General features: G+C 45.9%; 2 protein-coding genes across 2 annotated transcripts in view; one reads left to right on the top strand and one right to left on the bottom strand.

The window, feature by feature from the left end:
* The window catches only part of CTTNBP2NL (CTTNBP2 N-terminal like), a 35,681-nt gene extending 23,071 nt beyond the window's left edge, over window positions 1–12,610 (top strand). Inside the window, exons 3-5 of the mRNA XM_032881433.1 lie at window positions 5,864–6,094; window positions 9,464–9,571; window positions 10,939–12,610. Coding sequence (XP_032737324.1) covers window positions 5,864–6,094; window positions 9,464–9,571; window positions 10,939–12,429 — 1,830 coding nt within the window. The 3' untranslated portion in view covers window positions 12,430–12,610. The remainder of the gene's footprint in view (window positions 1–5,863; window positions 6,095–9,463; window positions 9,572–10,938) is intronic.
* A 9-nt stretch (window positions 12,611–12,619) lies between these two features.
* ST7L (suppression of tumorigenicity 7 like) overlaps window positions 12,620–21,928 on the bottom strand; it is a 110,965-nt gene continuing 101,656 nt past the window's right edge. Inside the window, exon 15 of the mRNA XM_032881435.1 lies at window positions 12,620–13,257. Coding sequence (XP_032737326.1) covers window positions 13,249–13,257 — 9 coding nt within the window. The 3' untranslated portion in view covers window positions 12,620–13,248. The remainder of the gene's footprint in view (window positions 13,258–21,928) is intronic.

The raw sequence follows: 21,928 nt of genomic DNA, 5'->3' as shown, positions 1-21,928 counted from the left end.
TTTGTAAAACAAACCTGTAGGTAGGTCATTAACCTTCATTTTACATATGAGGGATCTGAGGTACAGAGAAATTAAGAGAATTGCTGAGAGTATACAGATAGAAAGTCATAGAGCCCAGATACGAACCAGTTCTGGTAAGGCTCCAGAGCCAAAAATTATTAAAGAAAATAAATGTTTAGAAAGTATATTAAAGAAAATAAATGTATAGATTTGAAAAAAATAGCATTTATGGTTAAGGGGAAAGAGCACTGGATTTTCAATAATATATTAGAAGTATTTTTTTTTTAAGATTTTATTTATCTGACAGAGAGAGAGATCACAAGTAGGCAGAGAGGCAGGCAGGAGGGGTGGGGAGCAGACTCCCTGCTGAGCAGAGAGCCCGATGCAGGGCTCGATCCTAGGACCCTGAGATCATGACCTGAGCCGAAGGCAGAGGCCCACCCACTGAGCCACTCAGGTGCCCCCAGAAGTATTTTTTAAATCATAAAAATTTTCATGTTTAATTCTGTACCCTTTTCCAAAAATTAAGATTTGATTCAAACATGGCTAAATCCTCTCTTATCAATATTGTCAAACACTGAAATCCAGTTTTCTTTGAGCAAGTCAAAGGCACTTTCAGAACAGAGGGTGTACTTGTTGTAATGTTCTTGCATCTTTATCCATGGTCACTTTATTTCCAGTTATGGTTCATCAGGGACTCCAGAGTATAAATTAGTTCAGGATTAGTAGATTCAACTTGTGTGTGAAAAGGATAGTTTTTAACATGCTTTTGGTGCTGCATTAGTAAAAACCATCCTGGAATCATGTTCTCTGGTCTTTCTGGTCTCTGTCCTAGAGATAGTCAGCTATTTTTAAAGGCACAAAGTTTGTATTGCTGATTATTGTTAAAAGTATCACTTCAGGATTGGCAACCAATTGCAAAGATGTATCCTTATCCAGTTAGGGTACCAGCCTGAGTCTTAAAAATAAAACTTGTACTTGAACGTAAACCCCCAGTTAAGTGGGCCTTAAATCTTCACTTTTAGATTTGGAACCATTTTTCATGTTGGTGAAATCCAAAGAATGAAGAAGTTGATTTCCTGTTTCAAGATTGGAAAAAAACATAAGGATAGGTACACACACATACATTACTATAATAGGGTACTATCATACTATACTATATATAGAAATATATTGCACTGCTTTTATGTATTATACTATTTAGGTATATTGTCATATGTGACATATCTAATAGTATAAATTGTGTTGGAGGGGGAGAGGAGGTGACTGTTTCATATTTCTTTTTGAAGTTTGTCATAGCAAAGCTGAAAATTTTGGAGAGCAAGTATGACAGACTCCCAAGAATTATACAGTTTTATTTTAAGCTTTCAATAGTGGTGGTGTTTCATTCAGCCTGTGACAGGAAAAGTGAGTAATAGATGACTCGTGTGTTTTGTCTGCTGTAGCAATACCCTTTATCAGTGAATCTGTCTAACCAGCCAGTTATATTCCTATTGTCTGAAATTAAAGACCATGATGTTTTCTGACATTGTAGAAATTTCTGTTCAGTTAAAATATATGTTGTCAGTGAAGTGAAAATAATGAAATTGCAAGAAGTTGATTGATTTTAGCTGTATTACTGAATTCCTCCCTTCAGAAGTCAAATCTGGATCACTTAAAATTTCTTACAAAATAGCTGATACACCATTAAAGTATTAAAATTCAGCCTTAACAGTTTTTAGTGTTTAATAGGGATTTGGTCTCTAAGTTTGACTTGAGACGTAAACAGTAGTGGTAGCATATCTAGTCGCTCATTTTGTGGTAGCCAGCCTTCAAGATGGCCCCCAATGGTCCCACCTGCTGATATTCACACCTTTGTGTAGGCCATTCCCACATTTGCCAGGGTTGGTCTGTGTCACCAATAGAATACATCAGAAGTGATGGTATGTCACTTCTGAAATTAAGTTATAAAAGACACTGGGATGCCCATCTTGGTGTCAGTCTCTCTCTCTGCCTCTCCCTCCCTCTCACTCACTCCCCCATCCCTCTCTCTTCCTGTCTCCCACCCTCTCCTCTCTCTCTCTCTCTCTCTCTCTCTTTCTCTCCTTCTGTCATGTCACCTGCTCTGTGGGAAGCCAGCACAAGCAAGGAACCAAAGCCTATGCCAGCATCCCAGTAAGCTGGGAGATGGATGCACCAGCCCCAGTTGTGTCTTCAGATAACCGCAGCCCTGGCCAAGGGCTCCGCTTCAGCCTCATAAAACAGAGTCAGAACCACCCAGTTCAACACCGCCCAGATTCCTGACCCTCAGAAACTGTTTGAGATAAGGAAGGGTTTACTATATGAGCTGCTGTATTTGGGAGTGACTTTTTATATAGGACTAGATAACCAATACACACCTCCACGAATGTTCTTTTCATTCTTCAGTTCTTAACGTCTATTTTTGTTGTCCTTATTTGTTCTGTGAAACCTGTTATCCATACAGTCCACCCAATTGAGGCATTAAGTTGGTTGAAAAATACCATATTCCTTCTCCCATTTTCCAGTTCAGTGTTTGGTTATAGTAAATGCAGACTTTGAATTCACTTTCCCCATGTCTGGGCCCATGTTTGAATGTACTTTAAAGAATTGTTTTGTGACAAGGAGCCTTTTTTAGATTATTCCACAGATTCTTTTCATTTATGTGCAAAACCACCAATTTTGTATAACTTGCAATTACTATGCAAGTGATTATGGAATTACTATGAAGTACTTCAAGAGAAAACAGACAGCTTAACAACTGTTCTCAGAGAAGTCTGAGACCTCACCAAAGAAGCTCATCTATTACTCGTAACTCAGTGATGGTTATTAATTATACAGGATAATAACAGTGTGAGTTTTAAAAAGTCATGTTTTTAAGTATTAGTTAACTATATACTTCAGCCTGAGAGACAGCTTCTCAGCAGATCTGTCAAGGTCACGAATTACACTCCCAGCTCCTGCTGTCCCATCCCACTTCCCCCTTGCTGTTCTGAAAAGAAAGCTGTAGAAATATTCAGGTTTCCGTGTTCCTTTCTGCCCTACCAAACCAATTTCAGTACTGAGAATCATTCCTTTACCATTGCTAATCAGACCAGAATGGTAATCATGAATAAAACAATGTGACAGTAAGAAAAATAGAATTTCAACTTTTCAAAGAGTCTTTTTTCCTCTTGCTTCCTTTGTCTAAGCATTTTTCTGAACATGGATTTGCCTTTAGGACGTAAATAGCTACGGACAGTTTCTTTCATCACGTCCTGGGTTGTCAATCTCGAGTTTTTATACCTGAACTTAAAGAAACAGATGTTCTTGGTGAAAGGAAAATATTGATGAGTCCCTGTTGTCTGACACTATTCCTTTTAAAAGTCTAACTCAAAACTAGCTTTTTCTGTTTTACTCCTGCCATGATTTTAAAAAACAATAAAAATAGCCAATTCAGGAATTTGTCTTGTGTTTCTCTATCCTAAAATGGAATAGAGACTATTTTGAAATTTTACTGAGGATTTTCTTTTTAATTGGGAGCTGAGAAAATAGGAGTCTGTCTTGGATTCTGTCTTTCACATCCTTACCTCTTTAATTCTCATGCTTACACAGATACACATAGACACACACGTACACACACACTTGTAGTAAGGTCATAAAGATGGTTATCTTAAGATGGTAACTTAAAGGAACAAATCGATTTGGTTCTTCATAATTCCAGTATACCAACACCCCAATAATGTCATCATTTAAAATGGTTATAGAGGGACACATGGGTGGCTCAGTGGGTTAAAGCCTCTGCCTTTGGCTCAGGTCATGATCTCAAGGTCCTGGGATCGAGCCCTGCATCTGCTCAGCAGGGAGCCTGCTTCCTCCCTCTCTCTGCCTGCCTCTCTGCCTACTCTGATCTCTGTCTGTCAAATAAATAAGTAAAATCTTTTTTTAAAAAATGGTTGTAGTTAAGGGCACCTTGCTGGCTCAGTCGAAGGAACTGCACTCTTGATCTCAGAGTCATGAGTTCGAGCCCCATGTTGGGTGTAGTTAAAAAAAATAAAATCTTAAAAAATTTTTTAATCATTGTAGTTAAGCCAGAAGTAAAACCCCAGGGCTTCTAACTCTGCTTTGAATATTTGCCAATTGACACCAACATATATTTATAGCATAAAGCTAAGTGATTCCTAGGTCTTGAAATTGGACAGTCTAATGAAGGAAGCATCGTGTTTTCAGGACTGAAACATACTTCTGTGTTAAAGCCCATGTTTGCTTTATTGTCTTGAGAGGTTTTTCTGTTTTTGTTTTTGCTTTGTTTTTTAAGCATAGCCATTGAATTATAAATTTCCCTTTCTTTTCAAATGGGTTCCTCTTTTTGGATGATGAATACTTAGCACCCCCAACCAAAAAAAAAAAAAAAAAGAAGAAGAAGAAAAAGAAAACCTAGCTTTTGATGAAATACTTTTTAAAAAATTGATAAATGACAGTAGTTTCCATGACTAGATTTCATATCAAAGTGTAAATCATACAGTACTTTGCTGTGGTTTTTGAGAAAGTTTCTTCAATGCTGTATTAACACTTCATTTTTTTTTTTATCATAAAATGTCTCAGGAACCTTTGTAATGTCTGTGTAGTAAAGTACTTGTTACTGTCACCTTGTTCGCCTGCATGTAATATATGATGTTCTTACAAAGTAGTACTTCAAGTCCTTCCTAGCAGATCTGAAAGAATAGGGAAGTCAAAGAATATCTTTCCACTCCCTTCCTGATCCTTGCATCCAGTGTGGCCCCAAGCCCTAAAGCAGACTCTGATACCAGCCTGCATTCCCTGCTCACCTTCTGTCTCATCCCTGAAGCCCACAAAGCCCTGAAAGGGACAGAAAGATGGCAAGTAGCAGCAAACAGACTAAAAGAAGGGGTGAAATTTGGAAGCCGGTAGAAGGGATTTTGTCTGCACCTCTGGCTGTGAGTGTCCTGGTCTTCTTGACGCACCAATAACTGAGTGACTTTCTGCATGTTCAGATCACAAATAGTCGTAGAATATAACATGAAAACACATTTAGCATTCTTTACTTATATACAACTGCCTTGTTACATCCCTAAATATGTAAACTGTAAAATTCTCATGTTTACCATATTTTAGAAATGCAAATGCCATAACAGAAGGAAAGGATAAGGTATTCCTGCTGGCAGTCACAAGCGTTCATAAGCAGAGGCAGTAAGCATGGTGCTTAAAGACAAAGATATAGAGCCTGACTGCCTGGTTTTAAATCCTGGTTCTGACCACCTGTTACTTGACCACTTTATCATAGTTTTCTCATCTGCAAGTTGAGCATGATAGCACTACCTTAGAGGCTTATAAAATTTAAGTAAGTTAGGGGCACCTGGGTGGCTCAGTGGGTTAAGTCTCTGCCTTCAGTTCAGGTCATGATCCTGGTGTCTTGGTATCATGCCCCACTTCGGGCTCTCTGCTCGGCAGGGAGCCTGTTTCCCCACCGTGCCCCCTCTGCCTGCCTCTCTGCCTACTTGTGATCTCTGTCAAATAAATAAATAAAATCTTTAAAATAAGAAGAAAAAAAAAAGTTATATCCTAAAGATATAACCACATAAAGAACCTAAAAAAAATTTTAAGTAAGTCAATGTGAATATAAATGCTTGTAACAGTGTTTACTACATAGTTGGCTCTACCTAAGACTTTGTCCTCATTGATGTTACTATACTGTGCCCCCTTTCTGGCGTTGCTTCTACATTAAGACGGCCTGATCACCAGTCAGATTTGTAGTCGGCACATTCCGTTCACACTCACACTGCCGTCTTTACCATATAACTCCTAGCAAAGCCCCGGCCACAGTAGTTTTAAAGAGCAAAATGCTCATTTTTTCCCTCTTTCCCAGGCCCAACACAGAGATACTTTCATTGAAGAACGCTACGGGAAATATAACATCAGTGATCCTTTAATGGCTCTGCAGAGAGACTTCGAGACATTGAAGGAGAAGAACGATGGCGACAAGCAACCGGTCTGCACAAACCCACTCTCCGTCCTGAAGGTGGTGATGAAGCAGTGTAAGAACATGCAGGAGCGCATGCTGTCGCAGCTGGCGGCCGCCGAGAGCAGGCACCGCAAAGTACGTTCACCCACCGGACTCGTGCCGCGTGGACCCGCACGGACACCTGCTGGGCAACGCCCCATCCCGTTCCCACAGTACTTCAGTCAGGGGGTCTCCTAGAGCCAAGAGTTCAGGAAGAAAACGCGAGTTATGCAGGATGTTAAATTTAGGGACTATGCCAGGCATGTTATTTAAGACGGCATTCCTTCCTGATAGGACACTCCAAAACACTTGCTCTGTCCTTTCAGCTCTTGAGCATCCAAACTTTGTCAACAGACTGGGGTTTGACCAAGCTCGCAGCTGAACAGAGCGTTCCCTGTGTGCTTCCCTAAGTGACAGATAGCAAGATTAACAGGTATTTGGGGAATGCTGTACAAGAGAGAGAGAATTTACCTGATTATAAACATGCAAGCCAATGGATTGTTTTTTATGTCTCTGGTTTTGAGATTCATTGCATTTTACTTCTCCTAAAACCATAAACAGTCCCAAGCATTGTTTATCTTATAGCTCTTCTATCGTATTAGGAAAGTGTAAGGGGGGTGTGGGGGTGTGTGTGTCTGCACGGGCACACGCGCACATGCACCTGTTTGGCTCCTCTTACAGACCCTAGTTAGGAAGGCGAACCTGTGCTTTCCTCTGTCTCATCTCATTGGAATTCTAGTGCTTGTGATTTTATTCCCCGACCTGATTTACCACTCAGATTTGGCCTGTAAAAGATGCCTGGCAGGAATCTACATTTTCTAAAACTATTGGTTTAGATTTATACCAGCAAGGGAGACATCAACACATTTAGTAGGAAGCATTTTATTCTGAAAAATTGTGTCAGCAATTGCAAACTGATGAACTTTAGCTTGCCTTTATGATGTCTTGCATTAGAGAATCTGCTTAAAATGCACCTTCAGATTGCTCAGGCATAGGTCTTGCCCATCATTTTTCTCACTCTTCCCAGGGTCCAAGTGAAAGGCCAGGATGGAGATTCTTAACCGTGGATGGGCCTCAGATGTTCCATGATCCCCCAGAAAATACACAGAATGCCAAAAGTCCATACGTTTTTATAGAATGTGAATTTTTTCCCCTATCTGTAATTGAATTCTCAGAGTTGTCCAAGACCCAGCAAAGTTTAACTGCTGGTCTAGAATGAAGGAATCTAAAAGACATTTATGCCCAATTTAAAATGTGTCAGGTCCGTGTTAGTTGCCTAAATTTGGGGGCCTTTTACATAATCCTCTAAGAAAGTCTTCACAGCATGGTTTGCTCGGCCTTTTAACCCCTTCCTCCATGAAGCAGCTGAGCCACCCTGAAGGGTTGGCTGGCTGTCATGCCCATGAAAATTGTAGTACTGGGATAATTTGTGGCTCTCAGTGATTAGGAGAGGAAGAAATTAAAAATAATTCAAAATTCTTTAATACTATATTTCACTGTAAGATTCTTTGAGCGTTAAATATTTTTAAACCAACTCCCTATCTGTAAGTGTTTTTATCAAAGTAAAACCCTGACCTTGTTACAAATCAAACAGTACCTAGAGGCTTATAATTAGGGTGCTTATTGTCCTAGTTTGCCCAAGAGAGTCCCAGTTGACGTCTGTCGCCTCGGCATAGTCATTAAGAATACCTCCTTTGACTCAGAAGTGCTTTGGTTTGAGCGGTAAATTACATGCTTACCCTGCTTATTATGAAACAGAGTTCCCTCGTCCACCTCTCCCCATTCCTTCTTCTCCGTATTCAAAGACCATTTATTTCGGTAGCTAAATTCCGTATTTCTAAATGGTGTATTATTCCCACACATCAATTTTTGACACCTGCCTTGCTTCCTGTCATTAGAGATACGGATTTACCTTACAGCCTGCCTCCCATTCCACCCTACCACCTTCCTGAAACAAACACAACCCCCTTCCCTCACCCTCATTCTCTGCTATTCCCAGATCCTCAGCCTGCCACATTCTGTTTCTTCTGAGGATAAACATTTGCCTTGTTCCTGGGCAGTGGATGCCTAGCATTTTATGTACGGGAATCAGGCTGAGGAGACAGATAACCTTCTAGAAAATAGAGATGTTGATTCAGTGCCCTTGTTTCCTACCCCATATCTCACTTCTCCTTTGTAGCACCTGCCATTTCCAGGTTCCATATCTCTTTGGGGCCCTGCAGGGCAAAACAGCTTCTTCCCCCATACCAAAGTAGCCACCGCACCTCCTGCCTCCTGCCCTCTTTAGATGTTATTAACATTTCTTGTGTGCTACAATCTCTGTCTTTGAGGGTTTTTATCTTTTCATTCCATTTCTGTAATTTTAGAGGGCTGTCCAAAAGGAGAGATGATTGACCACCATTAGCCAAAATTGTTTTTCTGTTAAATTGAAAAGTTAAGGTTTTGGGTTTTTTAGTTTAGTTTTGTTTTTTTAGAATTTTATTAAGTAATCTCTACACCCAACGTGGAGCTCAAACTCACAATCCCGAGATCAAGAGTCCCATGCTCTAATGGCTCAGCCCGCCAGGCGCCCCAAGTTAGGCTTTTTTTTTTTTTTAAACCAGAAGGAAGAAAACCAAGATGTTTTCATTTTTCTTGAATGAAAACATTTTGGGTTTCATGTCCCAAAAACTTTTCCTCTCTCCATACAAGAAGATTGTTAATGTAGAGAAACGCTGAGAAATGGTCATTGGGAGGACAGTGCTCTGCCCTAGAGGTCTGGGCCAAGGTATCTGGGAAGCAGGGGCAGAAGCTGCTAAAAAAGCCCTGGTCTTTCAGCATCTTGTGCAGTATTTATAGATGGGATTATGTGGGAAATGTTCCTTTAAATGTGGACAGTATTAGCCTTCAAATTGGGCTTAACCCTTTGGTGCCAGGATAAGTGGATTGGGGTGGCAGATGAGTTAAAAGGCCTTCTGAAAAAATCTCCACCTAGGATCCCAAGTGTTGAGGCTTTTTACGTGCAGGCTGAGCTCAAGAGTCTCTACCTGTCAGCTAACTCTACACAAAATGCGTATTGCTGACTGAGCGGGGCACAGAGATTTGAGCTTGGGAGGAGGATCTCGGTTCTGTCTTGCTGCATCCCCTCCCCCCAACCCCTAGTCTGAGCAAAAGGCCTGCGGTTGCTGGACCTATTAATTCTCGGAAACCTTCTCAATCCCTAGAGCTCATTAGTTGCCCTCCTCTGCTTACTTGCCATTTTGTATCTCCTCCAATAAAGCATTGATCTTACTGTTTTCTGGCACGTAGCTTGCATATCTTTCACCCTGCTAGATAATGTGATCCTGGATGGCCCTGACTAGGGTGGGTGGATTGATCTCTGGAACTATCTTAGGTGCTTAGATAGGTGCTTAGTATTTAGTTGTGTTGTATTATAAGTGTGTTTTCTTGATATTTGGAATTTTTGTTTCTTTAATTCTTTTAAAGGTGATCCTGGACCTTGAGGAAGAAAGGCAGAGGCATGCGCAAGACACAGCTGAAGGAGATGACGTCACCTACATGCTGGAGAAAGAGAGAGAGCGGCTGACTCAGCAGGTAGTGACGGTGCTCACAGCACCACGTGGGAGAAGTAGCATTTCTCACACATTGTTCTGCAGGGTGTAAATTAGTGTTACTCAGAAACAAAGGGCTTTGTGGTCACATAAATCTGGGAATTACTGGATTAAACAAAGTTAAATAGGTTTCTAATTTCTTAGACCTTTTAGTACAGAAAAGTGCATTGTGAGTCTTCAGAATAAGATGGTATTCTGAGGTTAGCAAATCTATATTCATAGACTCTTTTTTTTTTTTCATAACTCACTCACTGTGGGACTGTCATCATGTAGAACATACTTTGGGAACACTAGCTTTGAACTCACTTAGGAATCCAGAAACAAATACATCACAACCCAGCGTACAGACATACACAAACACATGCCTGAAACAGAAATCCCGTGAAATTATATATAACCCTTACTGCCATTCATTTTCTTAAAACTTTGATCGTGACTCATGAGACTGGTTTCCTCCACCACTGAGTCTCGTTAATGAGTTTGAAAAACATTGACTAATAGGGTTCCATCAACGCTCTCTCTCTCTCTTGCTCAGAGTTTCTGTGCCTTAAATAGGGTGGAAATAATAATTAAACTAGACTGCATTTGTGTAAAAAGTACAGTTTATTTATTTATTTAAATAAATTAACATATAATTATTAGTTTCAGAGGTAGAGGTCCATGATTCATCCGTCTTACAACACCCAGTGCTCCTCACATCACATGTCCCCCCCCCCCAGCCCCCTCCAGCAACCCTCAGTTTGTTTCATTTGGTTAAGAGTCTTTTATGGTTTGTCTCCCTCTCTGGTTTCATCTTGTTTTACGTTTTACCTCAAAAGTACAGTTTAAATGCAACTATGTGTTTGTTTTTAAGACCAGAAAGAATGATGACCAAAACTTGAAAAGTTTTATTTTCATCACCTAGGCTGATGAGAGCCCTATATCATATACCTGAAACTCCTGGAACACCGCATCAACTCTGCTGGAGTTAAATAAGATGCATAGTTTTGTCTTCCTCAGTATTCATCCACAAAACCCTATGTGTGTGGCTTTGTGTTATCAGTCCTGACCGGTTCCGATCTTCTGTCCCCACCCCCCCACCCCTGTCCCCGCAGACCTAAAACACAAACGATGGTCCAGATTCCCGCCGCTAACAACATCCTAAATCACCAGAGTAAGAGTAGACCCTAGTGTGTACCCCCAGGTGGCAGGCGTTCTGGTGCCTCAGAAGCACTTGAGCTGAGCACATGGCCACGAGGCCTCCGTGCATCAGATGAGAGCCAACCGGGACGCCCCAACTGACAATAGTTTTGCGACCGAGTTCTTTGTTGTCTTGTCCTAATCAAGCTGTCCGGTGGCCTTCTTTTCTAGTTGGAATTTGAGAAGTCCCAAGTGAAAAAGTTTGAGAAGGAGCAGAAGAAGCTGTCCAGTCAGCTGGAGGAGGAGCGTTCCCGCCACAAGCAGCTCTCGTCCATGCTGGTGCTCGAGTGCAAGAAAGCCACCAGCAAGGCAGCCGAGGAGGGCCAGAAGGCGGGCGAGCTGAGCCTGAAACTGGAGAAGGAGAAGAGCCGGGTGAGTAAACTGGAGGAAGAGCTGGCGGCTGAGAGGAAGCGAGGCTTACAGACGGAGGCCCAGGTGGAGAAGCAGCTGTCCGAGTTCGACATCGAGCGAGAGCAACTGCGAGCAAAACTGAACCGAGAAGAGAACCGCACCAGAACCCTGAAGGAAGAGATGGAGAGTTTGAAGAAGATAGTGCAGGATCTGGAGGCTTCTCACCAGCACAGCAGCCCTCCTGAGCAAGCGAAGAAGCCGGTGACCATGTCTAAAGGCACGGTGACCGAGCCTCCTGTGCTGGTGTCTGTGTTCTGCCAAACCGAAAGTCCGCAGGCAGAAAGAACCCAGGGGAGCAGCGCAGCCAAGGGGACAGCCACTGGGCTGCCTGGTCCCGCCACTCCTACTTACGCGTATGCAAAAGCCAATGGCCATTTTGAGCCCGAGATGCAGACTGCCCGGGAGCCAGGGGCAGGCAGCAGTGTAGAAAACCAAGTGCCTCCACGAGAGAGATCTGTGGGGTCTCTGGGGTCGGCCCAAGAGAAAGCAGTGGAGAATGGCGGGTGTCCTGTGGGAATCGAGACTCCTGGCCCAGCACCTGGTCACCTCCCATCCAGTGGGGGCTCGCTGTCTCCCAGCAGCACGGCCTCCTCCTCCCTCACGTCCTCTCCTTGCTCCTCCCCAGTGCTAACTAAGCGCCTGCTGGGGTCATCAGCCAGCAGCCCCGGCTACCAGTCATCCTACCAAGTAGGGATCAACCAGCGGTTCCATGCAGCCCGGCACAAATTTCAGTCTCAAGCAGATCAGGACCAACAGGCCAGTGGTGTGCAGAGCCCCCCATCCAGGGACCTGTCTCCCACCCTCATAGATAACTCTGCAGCCAAGCAGCTGGCCCGCAACACCGTCACTCAGGTGCTCTCCAGATTCACCAGCCAGCAAGGGCCGATCAAGCCTGTCTCCCCCAACAGCTCTCCCTTCGGCACAGACTATCGGAATCTGGCCAATACCGCCAGCCCAAGAGGCGACGCCAGCCATTCCCCGACTCCAGGGAAAGTGTCCAGTCCGCTGAGCCCTCTGTCTCCAGGGATCAAGTCCCCCACCATCCCCAGAGCTGAGAGAGGAAACCCTCCACCCATCCCGCCCAAAAAACCTGGCCTCACCCCTTCTCCATCCACTACCACTCCACTGACCAAAACTCATTCCCAGGCCTCCTCTTTGGCCACCACAGAAGACCTAGCCGTCAGCTGCTCTTCCCCGGCTGTTGTAGCTAATGGCAAGGACGTGGAGATACTCCTGCCCACCAGCAGCTAGTCCCTCTCAGGAGTCTCCACGGCTGACATTCCACCGGATTTCGTCCAAGAGCTCAGAGTCCAACCGTTGAGTCAGATCATGTTATTTATTTTGATAGTAGCTGGAACCATCTGTAGAGTCCATTTAGTGTTTTTCGCCATTTTGTATTTTTTTAAGTAGAAATTGAGTCCTTCAGATTTTTATGCCTTTGTACTAAAGCTAGAAGGGCACCTCAAAGACGTCTCAAGCTGAGCAGTCACCGTCTCATTGTGATGGAGAAGGCTAACTGAGGACCAGCTGGTGATTTGCTGTCTATTTGGGGACTGGAATCACTCAACACTCACGGTGAATTATGCAGAAGTGGTTTGCGCAGATTTTTATTCCAGATGAACATGTTTCAAAAGTGCCTGAAATAAGACCGCCACATGAATGTGATTCTGCTGCGAAAACACAGAGTGGGTCATTTAATTACAGAAAATGAGATCCTCCATGAATCCTGAATGTTAAAAACCAACACTGCTTTTAATCCTCTTTTACTGTTTTTAATATAAGCTTTGTGTTCAGAAACCAGGCTGCATCAGTAGAACGGGAATTGGAAAAAGGTGGATGTGACCTCGCCACCAAGCCGAGCTTTCTAGAGCCCTTGAGAATCCCTCCTGAGCAGGAAGCAGCTGGGGTGCTGATTTTTCTCATACTTCTGAAAAATTAAGTCACTTGCAGTGTCCTGCAGCAGTTCTTGAATAGAATGAAATCACCTCTCCCTTCAAAAAATGTCTTCAGGCATCTACTGTTGTGTAAGGAACTTCTGATTCCGATTACTATTACTTGAATAGGAAATGGTTACTTGTTCTGTATAAAAAAAAAAAAAAAAGGTTTGCAACAGAATGAGATCTTTATTATGTAATCAAAGAGCAATAACTTAAAATTCATTGTCTTTGTAATATTATGTCAGAATTATACAGGTTTTACCAAATTGTTACACTTACTCTTGGAGCTGCCAGCACTTGGTGTCTGTATCTGTGGAACCAAATTAACTTTTCCCTAAATGGAAGTATACATAGATCTGTATAGCTACACAGCCTTTTACGTGTCTGACATACACACTCTTAAACACATAAATATTAGTGTGATTATATCTTTGGAGTTTGCAATATAGCATAAAGGGCGAGTAGAAATGCACATTAAGATTACCTAACAGAGCAACTCGATGTGCCTGGGACCCAATCGGTCAAAGGAGGAGTCTTGTCCACAGGGATGGGGGCGGACAGGGTGGGAGGGAGTTCCAGATGAAGTCAGGTCTTCAGCACCCTAAAACACCAGAGCCAAACTGACCCGTAGCACAGAACTCAACTGGCCATATGAAAAGAGTGAAACAGGTCACTTGATCAAGTGCTGTAAGTCAGCTGGGGCAGGGGAAGCTGTAGCTAACGGAACTGCCCGAGCCCCCTCTGAAAGGCAAGAGCCAGCTGCTTGTTGCCATGCAACAGTGCTAGACCAGGGTTACCAGCTCCTCAAATTTTTGTGAAATCCAAATTTGCAGAGAAACAGTCTCACTTTTAAATATCAAAACAGACTCAAACACAATTTGAAACTGCTGGTTAAACACTTCTGCAGCTGGGTTTAGCTCACAGGCTGCCAAGCTGCAACCTCTTTCATTCTAGAAACTTCTGTCATTGCCATCATTGTGAGTTTGTGAGGACAGACACCTCCCCTCTTTCCAGCGTGTAGTCTAGTACAGCTGACAGTGGCCATAGAATATAATGACGATCTCCGCCCCACAATCAGGACTGCAGCCCAGCTCGGACAAGGTGGTTATAGGACTTTGTGGCCACAGTGATGGAGAGGCCTTGGTGTCCTCGCATACTTTCTCCCTAGCCAACATCTACCCAGCAGCCCTGCCCTCCTGCTGTAATTTAAGTCTATTTCCTCTTAATCCAATATGAATTGATGGGGGACCGGCCAGTGATGAAAATCAATGTATAAATCACAATTGGTGTCTCCAGGGCTTATGGTTTGATTAAGGCCAATACATCAAAAATTAAAATGCTCCTTGTGCCCCAGGGTGTCTACCAAGTGATGAACGGGGTATCTTTTAAGCTGCCCAAAGCAATCATGCGTTAAACTTCATTCCCATGTGCGGCCAAATAAAGTGATAAAATAGTTGAACTTCCTGAACAGGAGAGGGGCTACAGTCCCAGAGTGTTATTACCTCTCTTGCTTTAAATGGTAATCTTAAAAGTTGCATTGTGCTCTTCCTTTGTTTCGGCATAGATATATATATAGAGAGAGATACTATAAGGAAGTTTATTTCTTAGGAAGTGCACTGAATAATGTATTTCTTTTACAGTGTAATATGGGGGTGGGGAAATGCAAAAGAAATGTGTATTTTTGCTAGTTGCCTATCTTCTAAGATAAATAAGCACAATACTGCAATGGATCCAGTAATCCAGCTAGGTCTTAGAGATTAGTATTTAAGTTTGCTGTAGATCGTGTGTGTGTGCTAAGTAAAAGTTCCATGACTCACAATTTTGGTACTAACCCACGTTGTGGACGCTAGATGACTAGTCAGCAGATGCTAATGGATGTGCCGCGCATACCACAAGCATTAACTCGTCGTTCTCATTTGTAAAGCCAAGTGTACCATGCAGAAGTCTTCATCCATTTTTATAGCAGACTACATTAAAACAAGTTAAATCATACTGTCTGGGGAAATCTAGTCTTGTTTGTACAAAGTGAAGGATGTTGCACAACTGGGCCTGTTTTGTCGGGGAAGGAGCAGGTGGTGTGCAGGGAGCGCGTGCCTGGGGCTTTCGAAAACCAAGCGAAGTCCGTGACCCGTTCAGGTTAGACTCCAAAAGGAGCCAGGCTCTTGGTTTTCTTGAGAACCTTGGAGCTGCAAGAAGGCTTTGCGATGATCCAGCCTATAATTTTTAAGCCCTGGGGGGTTTAAAGGGGTTCTGGACCTTCTGAGAATCTAAGACTACCTCCCCCGAAAAATGGATATACTGACAGGCAGAATGTGGTTGATGGCTTCCCAAGATCCAAAGACCTTGAAGCCATCCATGATTCATGTACTCGAGCTAAAGAATGCCTGATCTTGCCCTGCCTGCGCGTTTTACAAGTGACTAATGTATCCCTTATCTCCTAGTCCAGTGCTGTGGCGCTACCCTGCTGTAGGCAGACAGAAGCACCTGAAAAATCCTTTGATGTACAAAAGACCTGGAGACAGTGTGGATGTTTACATATGTTAAGTTTCCACCATTTAAGGCAATTAATGATACACTGGGTGTATCTGTTTTCCTGTAAGAGCCTCACTGCCAGCTGTGCTGCCTTGTCTTCCCGGTGAGGGTCCCTCGTGCCTGGCGTGGAGTCTCTGCGCCCAGAGTGTCCCTCCCTCCCACGGATAGTCCCGCAGGTCTCTTTGCCTCCAGACCATGTCACCGCCCTTCCTACCCTCTTGGGTGTGGCCTCTTCTGGAGAATGTTCTACCAGTCTTTGGGTCGTTTTCTGGGTCATTTCTACCACTGTGGGGGTGATCTAGGTATGTCTGTGGGCCAAAGAGCCTAGGATCCTTCTGCTCTGCCATCTTCCCGGAAGGAGCAATACTGCCTTGTCAATTAATTTATAAAGTGCTCTTCTGATGCTTGGTCCTCCCAACAGAACTTCAAATGTCTTGAAATGCTGGCTTCAAAATAGTATCTGTTCTCAAGATCATGAGTCCGAAGTAGGTAATGAGCACAGTTCCACGGGAGTCATTTTAATTTCATTGCTGTAAAACCAGATGAGGAAACTTGAGAGCACCCAGCTCCTAGGGTACCAATGGCCAGTTCATTGGTAAAAGCAGAGGAGGAGAAAGGAGACCTCTCAAACTTTCCTGTAACCTGGGAACCCTTCCAAAATAAGGCCTCCTGAGGACTGGGCCTGTGGTCGGCTGATGCAGGTGGGCGGAGGCTCACATTTTGAAAGACAGCGCCTCACAGCCCTTACCTTGTTCTTTCTCAAGAACTTGGTCTTCGCCTCTGACCTGCGGAGATGTCTCAGACTCTTGAAGCCGGTTTGCTGGAACGTCAATGATAGACAACTGAATGGGAAAAGCACTATGGTAGCACACAGGGCTCTTGGTGGGCAGGAAAAAGTTCCTAGAAAGGAGCAAATGTCTTTTCTCCTCCTTCCAAAGCATTCTTCCCCTGGGGTTCTGCAGTATCTCCCTGTGTTTGCATTATGTCTCGGCTGGCTTGTCCTAGTCTTCAGCTGTGGTCAGAGACAGCCGCTCCGGAAATCCCCAAGAACGCAGTGCTGTTTCAGGGAGACTGACAGACACCCATGTGAAGTGCTCTTTGTGAGGGCTTGGGCTGGTGGAAGGAGCTCCCAGGGCACAGCACTCTGCTAAACATTCCCCAACAACTTGTACGGAAGACCCAGGAAAAGGCAAATAGAGAAAGGACCGTCTTGCGAAAATACCGCATTCCCCTTAAGTGTTCCTCCTACCCTCAAAATCTCCATAAGCAAAAGAGAAAAATGAACATCAAGCTTTGAAAAGAGGCAGACAAGTCCTGGGACACTCGTGAGTGGCTTACTGCCTTGGAGGGGAATAAAAGCAGCTTCTTGTCTTCTCGTAGTGTGACTGTGCTGCCGTTAGATTGGCAAGCATAGGGTGTTGTGTGGCTCTCCTTAGCGACTGGGAAGTGGAAATGGGAAATTCCTGGGAAGCGTTGAAACAAGACTGGCCTTATCCCTAGGGAGTCAATCACCTAGTTAATTTGACAGGAGTCCAACGGACTAACTCCACATGGTAGATACTCGGGTCCCCTCAGAAATGAAGGATTTAGGGGCATGTCAGGGGCTGAGTCAATTAAGCATCTGCCTTTGGCTCAGATCATGATCTCAGGGTCCTGAGATCAAGAGCCACGTTGGCAGGGGAGGGGGTGTTCCCTGCTCAGTAGGGAGTCTGCTTCTCCCTCTCTCTCTGCCCCTCCTTCCACTCCTGCTCTCTCAAACAAACAAAATCTTAAGAAAACAAAAAGGTTTTATTTTGCGAGCTGCTGGAAGGGCTGACAGTAACAGCCCAAAGCTACCCACCACTTCTAGGAATTGCCTGAACTGAAAGTAATTAACTTGACCAAGGTCACCTCTCCTTCAAGGGGCAGTTCATGTCCAAAGACTGATTGTGTGCAGTATAAAGACTTGGCCCTGGGGCTCCTGGGCGGCTCAGTTGGTTAGGCATCTGCCTTCAGCTCAGGTCCTGATGTCAGGGTCCTGGGATGGAGCCCCACATCCTGCTGTCAGCTCAGTGGGGAGCCTGCTTCTCCCTCCCTCTGCTCCTCACCCTCCACACCCCCATCCCTGCTCCTGCTCGCTCGCTCGCTCTCTCGCTCTCTCTCTCAAATAAATTTTTTAAAAACCTGGCCTCCTGTCCCAAATCAAGAGAACTCTGAAGAGTCATGCCCTGCTTCAAAACCCCTGTAGGGTTGGCTGAGCCGTCTGTTGGGACGGCTTCCTCCGTTTTTCCTCCCCTCTGTCCCTTCTTATGGACGCCAAGGGTACACCCCTGGTTGGTCTCTTGATTCCCAGTCTCCATCTCACACTCTGTTCCTTTGGGTCATGATTAAGTCCTCTCAAGGAGGGCAGGCACATTTTCTGAGTATTTATTTGGTGCCAGGGTATCCTCCATGTTATTTAATTCAATCAACACAACTACTAAATGAAGCAGTGAATCTTTCTTGCCCCACAAGGTAATGAAGGCCGCCTGAAGCCCGGTAAGTTGCCTGCAGTCCTGCAGCAGAGCAGGGCTGCAAGCTGGTGGCACAGCTGGGATTCAAACCTTCACCCGTTTGGACTTCAAATCCACTCTCCTTCCACAGGACACACGACAGCCAGAACAGCAATGATACGTTTGAGGAGTTAAGAGCATTAGCGTGTTGTCCGTCAAACATCTAAGTAGAATCCACTAGTTAGCTATCCTGCTTCTGGGACTCCCAGCAGGAACAGGATACCGAAGGCATGAGGGGTTTGGTGAAGAAAAAGGAGAAAGATGATTTGCCTACACACACGGATTCCTCAACTGCTGCAGCTAGCAGAAAGCTCAGATACGCTGGATTCTGGCTCTGACCTATTACTGATCAGGAGAATGAGGCCCAGCAAGGTCAGGTGACTTGCCCAAGTTGACGTGTCTCGTGGCAGAGCCCAGACCGCCTTCTCAGCCTGCACTGACTGCTCCTCCCTGAGCTGACGTGGACCCAAGAAATCCTAGCCCAGCCCCAACGGCTCCTTCTGGCGCTCCTTCCTCCTCTCACCTGCTTCTCTACAATGTCTGGGCTTTGATCTTGTTCACCTGGGCTGCCCCATACCCCCAGCTTTGTCCTCTGCCCATTGTCCTCCAGCTGCCTGCCACACTTGTTGCCACAAAAATCCTGTCCTCGTGTCCCTGGACCGGTTTGACAGCTGAAGTAAGGCGACGAGTGGGGAAGCTGGGAGAGCTTCTGTTCCCAGGCGTTGCCTCCCTCTGTCTAGCATCAGCTCTGGGAAACTCTTACGCATTGGGCATGCCTTCCTTGCTCCTCAGGTGTGGAAAAGAGGCCGCGGAAGCCGTGAGCATATCTCTCCCCTGTACTTGTGAGTGTGACCTGCCCATGGAGGGGGGACAGCTGAATGCTGAGAGAGAGGGAGACCCTCTTCCTCCGGTCCTCCTTCCCCACCTGAACTCCAGACACAAAGCTCTCCCAGGACGGGCCTCTGGCATTCCCAAAAGACTTGCCCATCTCCCTTCTGTGCAGTACCCACTCTCCCGCTCCCCTGGGGCACCTAACCCCAAGCAAAGCCTTCCAGGACCCATGGGGCCTCAGAGCAGACATGCTGTCCTCAGGGTAGCAGGGTGGTTTAGAGCAGTGACCACAGCATACAGGTCCCTTCTTCAGCCCTAGCGTGTTTTCCTTCCCCTGCGTCTTGGTGAGTCAGCACCATGGGGACACACACAAGGCTCCTATTCAGGGCTCATTTTCCTTCTGCTCTCACTCAGATCTTGGCATCTGCCTCTCTCTCTTTCTCTCTATGTAGGCCTTATTCTCGCCATGGGAAAGCTCTGCTCCCTGCCCTGTACCACTGCGCAGTGCCCCGGGCTGCTCCCCGAGCTGCACACGCCCACATTCCTTGTCCTCACCTTCTGCGAGTTCGAGTTCGGCAGTCCCAGCTGGATACAAACGTAAAGGCCGTAAAGGCCATAGAACAAAACATGTCAAACTGTTAAATCCTCCATCGCATATTTTCCATGGGTGTTTGTTGCTGCTGGCTCTGTGCAGGCCCTGAGCTATGTTACCTACACACACACACACACACACACACACACACACGCAAGCACACACACAGTGCCTGTCGGCCATCTAGTCACCATGTGTTTATTAAGAACCGACACGAGTCGGTTTGACACGATCAAGCCTCATGCTAAGGGCCGGAATTTACACTCTGTCGGGAGAACAAGTCTCGCACATGTGACGGCAGGCGCTGGGAAGGACCCAGCAGGTGCCCCCAAGTGGGTAAGAAGTTCAGCAGAGCAGGGAAATCGGTGGGGCTAGAGGCACCGTACTTCACCACGCAGAAGGGGGAAGGATGCGGGTTTGTGATGATAGCGGGGTGTGCACACTGTACGCCAGCACGTTGCACACGGCGATGCAAAAGCTAGTTCAGACGAGGGCATTGTCATTCCCTGTGTGGCTTTTGGCAAGTCCCTGAACCTCTGCTAGCCTCCTGGTCCGCATCAAAAAAATGAACGGCAGCCACGCGCTGAGGACTTCGCGAGAATTCGCTGTAATGACGCGGGCAACCGCTCGGCCCGCAGTGAGTATCCTGCGGAGGCCTCGCGGCGGGTGCGGGTAGAGTCGGCGAGTCTCTGGGGGGGCGCCCCCGCCGGGCGGCTCAGGGCCGCCAGCAGCCCCGCCCTCGGTCGGAAAGCTGAGTCTCTGGCGCCCCCTGGCGTTTGAGTCGTTGTGCTGCTCCGGGCCGGGGCCTGCGGTCAGGAAGGGACCTGCTGCAGAGCGGCGGGCACCAGCAGGGGCGCGTCCCTCTGGGGGCCTGCGCTCAGCCGCCTCCCGGCTGGGGAAGGTCTCAGAACGCGGCCGCAGACCCCGCGTGCCGCACGGGTGGCGGCCCGAATTAGTGACGGGGGAGAGAAGCACGGAAGCCGCCTCCGCAGGCCGGCTGAGAGCCTTAAAAGCCAGTCCAAGACGGCACCCTCCGTAGGGCACGCGTAAGCCCTCAGCACCCCATAGCTGGTAGCATTCTGTAACTTCGCGAACACTGACCCGTAATACTATTTTTAAAAGGGGGCGCCTGGGTGGCTCAGTGGGTTAAGACTCTGCCTTCGGCTCAGGTCATGATCTCAGGGTCCTGGGATAGAGGCCCGCATCGGGCTCTCTGCTCAGCGGGGAGCCTGCTTCCCGCCCCGCCCCCCGTCCCCCCTCTCTGCCTGCCTCTCTGCCTACTTGTGATCTGTCTGTCAAATAAATAAGTAAAATCTTTAAAACAAAAACAAAAACAAAAAAAAAACAGGAAGACGCGGCTGTGACAGAACAGTGAATTCTCCAGGGAGTCTGCAGTGGTCACACAGAGGCAGTGACACATTCGAGGGTCTTCAAGGAGGGGGAGATGCTCTCAAGAGAAGAAGGGGATGATGGACATCCCAAGGAAGAATAACAATGTTTGGGATGGACTAAGTTACCCGAGGGCGTGGTGAGAAGCCTGGGGTGGAAGTGGATCTGCCGAAGAATAGAAGAGGAAAGGGCAGGGTCTGCCCAAGGAAGGAATTTGGACTCTGGTCTGCTGAGCCACAGGGAGCCTGAACTGAGGCACCAGGAGCAGAAACAGTTATACCATGAAACTAATGAAGTTTCAATTTCCCAACCCTGAGGAGCCCAGGGAATGTGCTCACATGGTCATATGTCATCACAAAATTTGCACAAGGAAGATAACTGCAATCAGTTAAGACTGCTGGCTCTCTGGGCATCTGGGTGGCTAAGTTGCTTAAGTGCCCACCTTGGGCTCTAGTCATAATCCTTGGGTCCTGGGATGGAGCCCCATATCAGCCTCCCTGCTCGGCTGTGAGTCTTTCTTCCTCTCCCTCTGCCCTGCCCCCTGCTTGTGCACTCTCTTGTTCTCTCTCCCTGTCTCTGTCAAATAAATAAATAAAATCTTAAAAAAAAAAAAAAAAAGATTGCTGTCTCTCTCCATTCTGACTTCTCCTACATCGTATTTTCCCCATGTGGGGTGACCTTGGAATAGTGGCCACAAACATTTTTGGAATTCAGTGAAAGGGGACTATTTTTGAGTGAAATATATTTATGTGGTTTGCAGTCACTTCCATGTATAGTTTTTGCTAGCTATTCCGGTGTAAGAATGGCTTCCAGGAATGCTCCCATTCCTCCTCACACTACCTCACTTTGCATGATGTGAAGAAGTAGCACCGAAGGTTGTATGGCTGATCTACGAAAAACCCACAGCGAATATCATTCTCAATGGGGAAAAACTGAGA

Source organism: Lontra canadensis, unplaced genomic scaffold, assembly GCF_010015895.1.
Source record: "Lontra canadensis isolate GAN:19392208 unplaced genomic scaffold, GSC_riverotter_1.0 scaffold75, whole genome shotgun sequence".
In the NCBI taxonomy this organism is placed as follows: domain Eukaryota; kingdom Metazoa; phylum Chordata; class Mammalia; order Carnivora; family Mustelidae; genus Lontra; species Lontra canadensis.
This window is presented reverse-complemented; position numbering and strand designations above follow the sequence as displayed.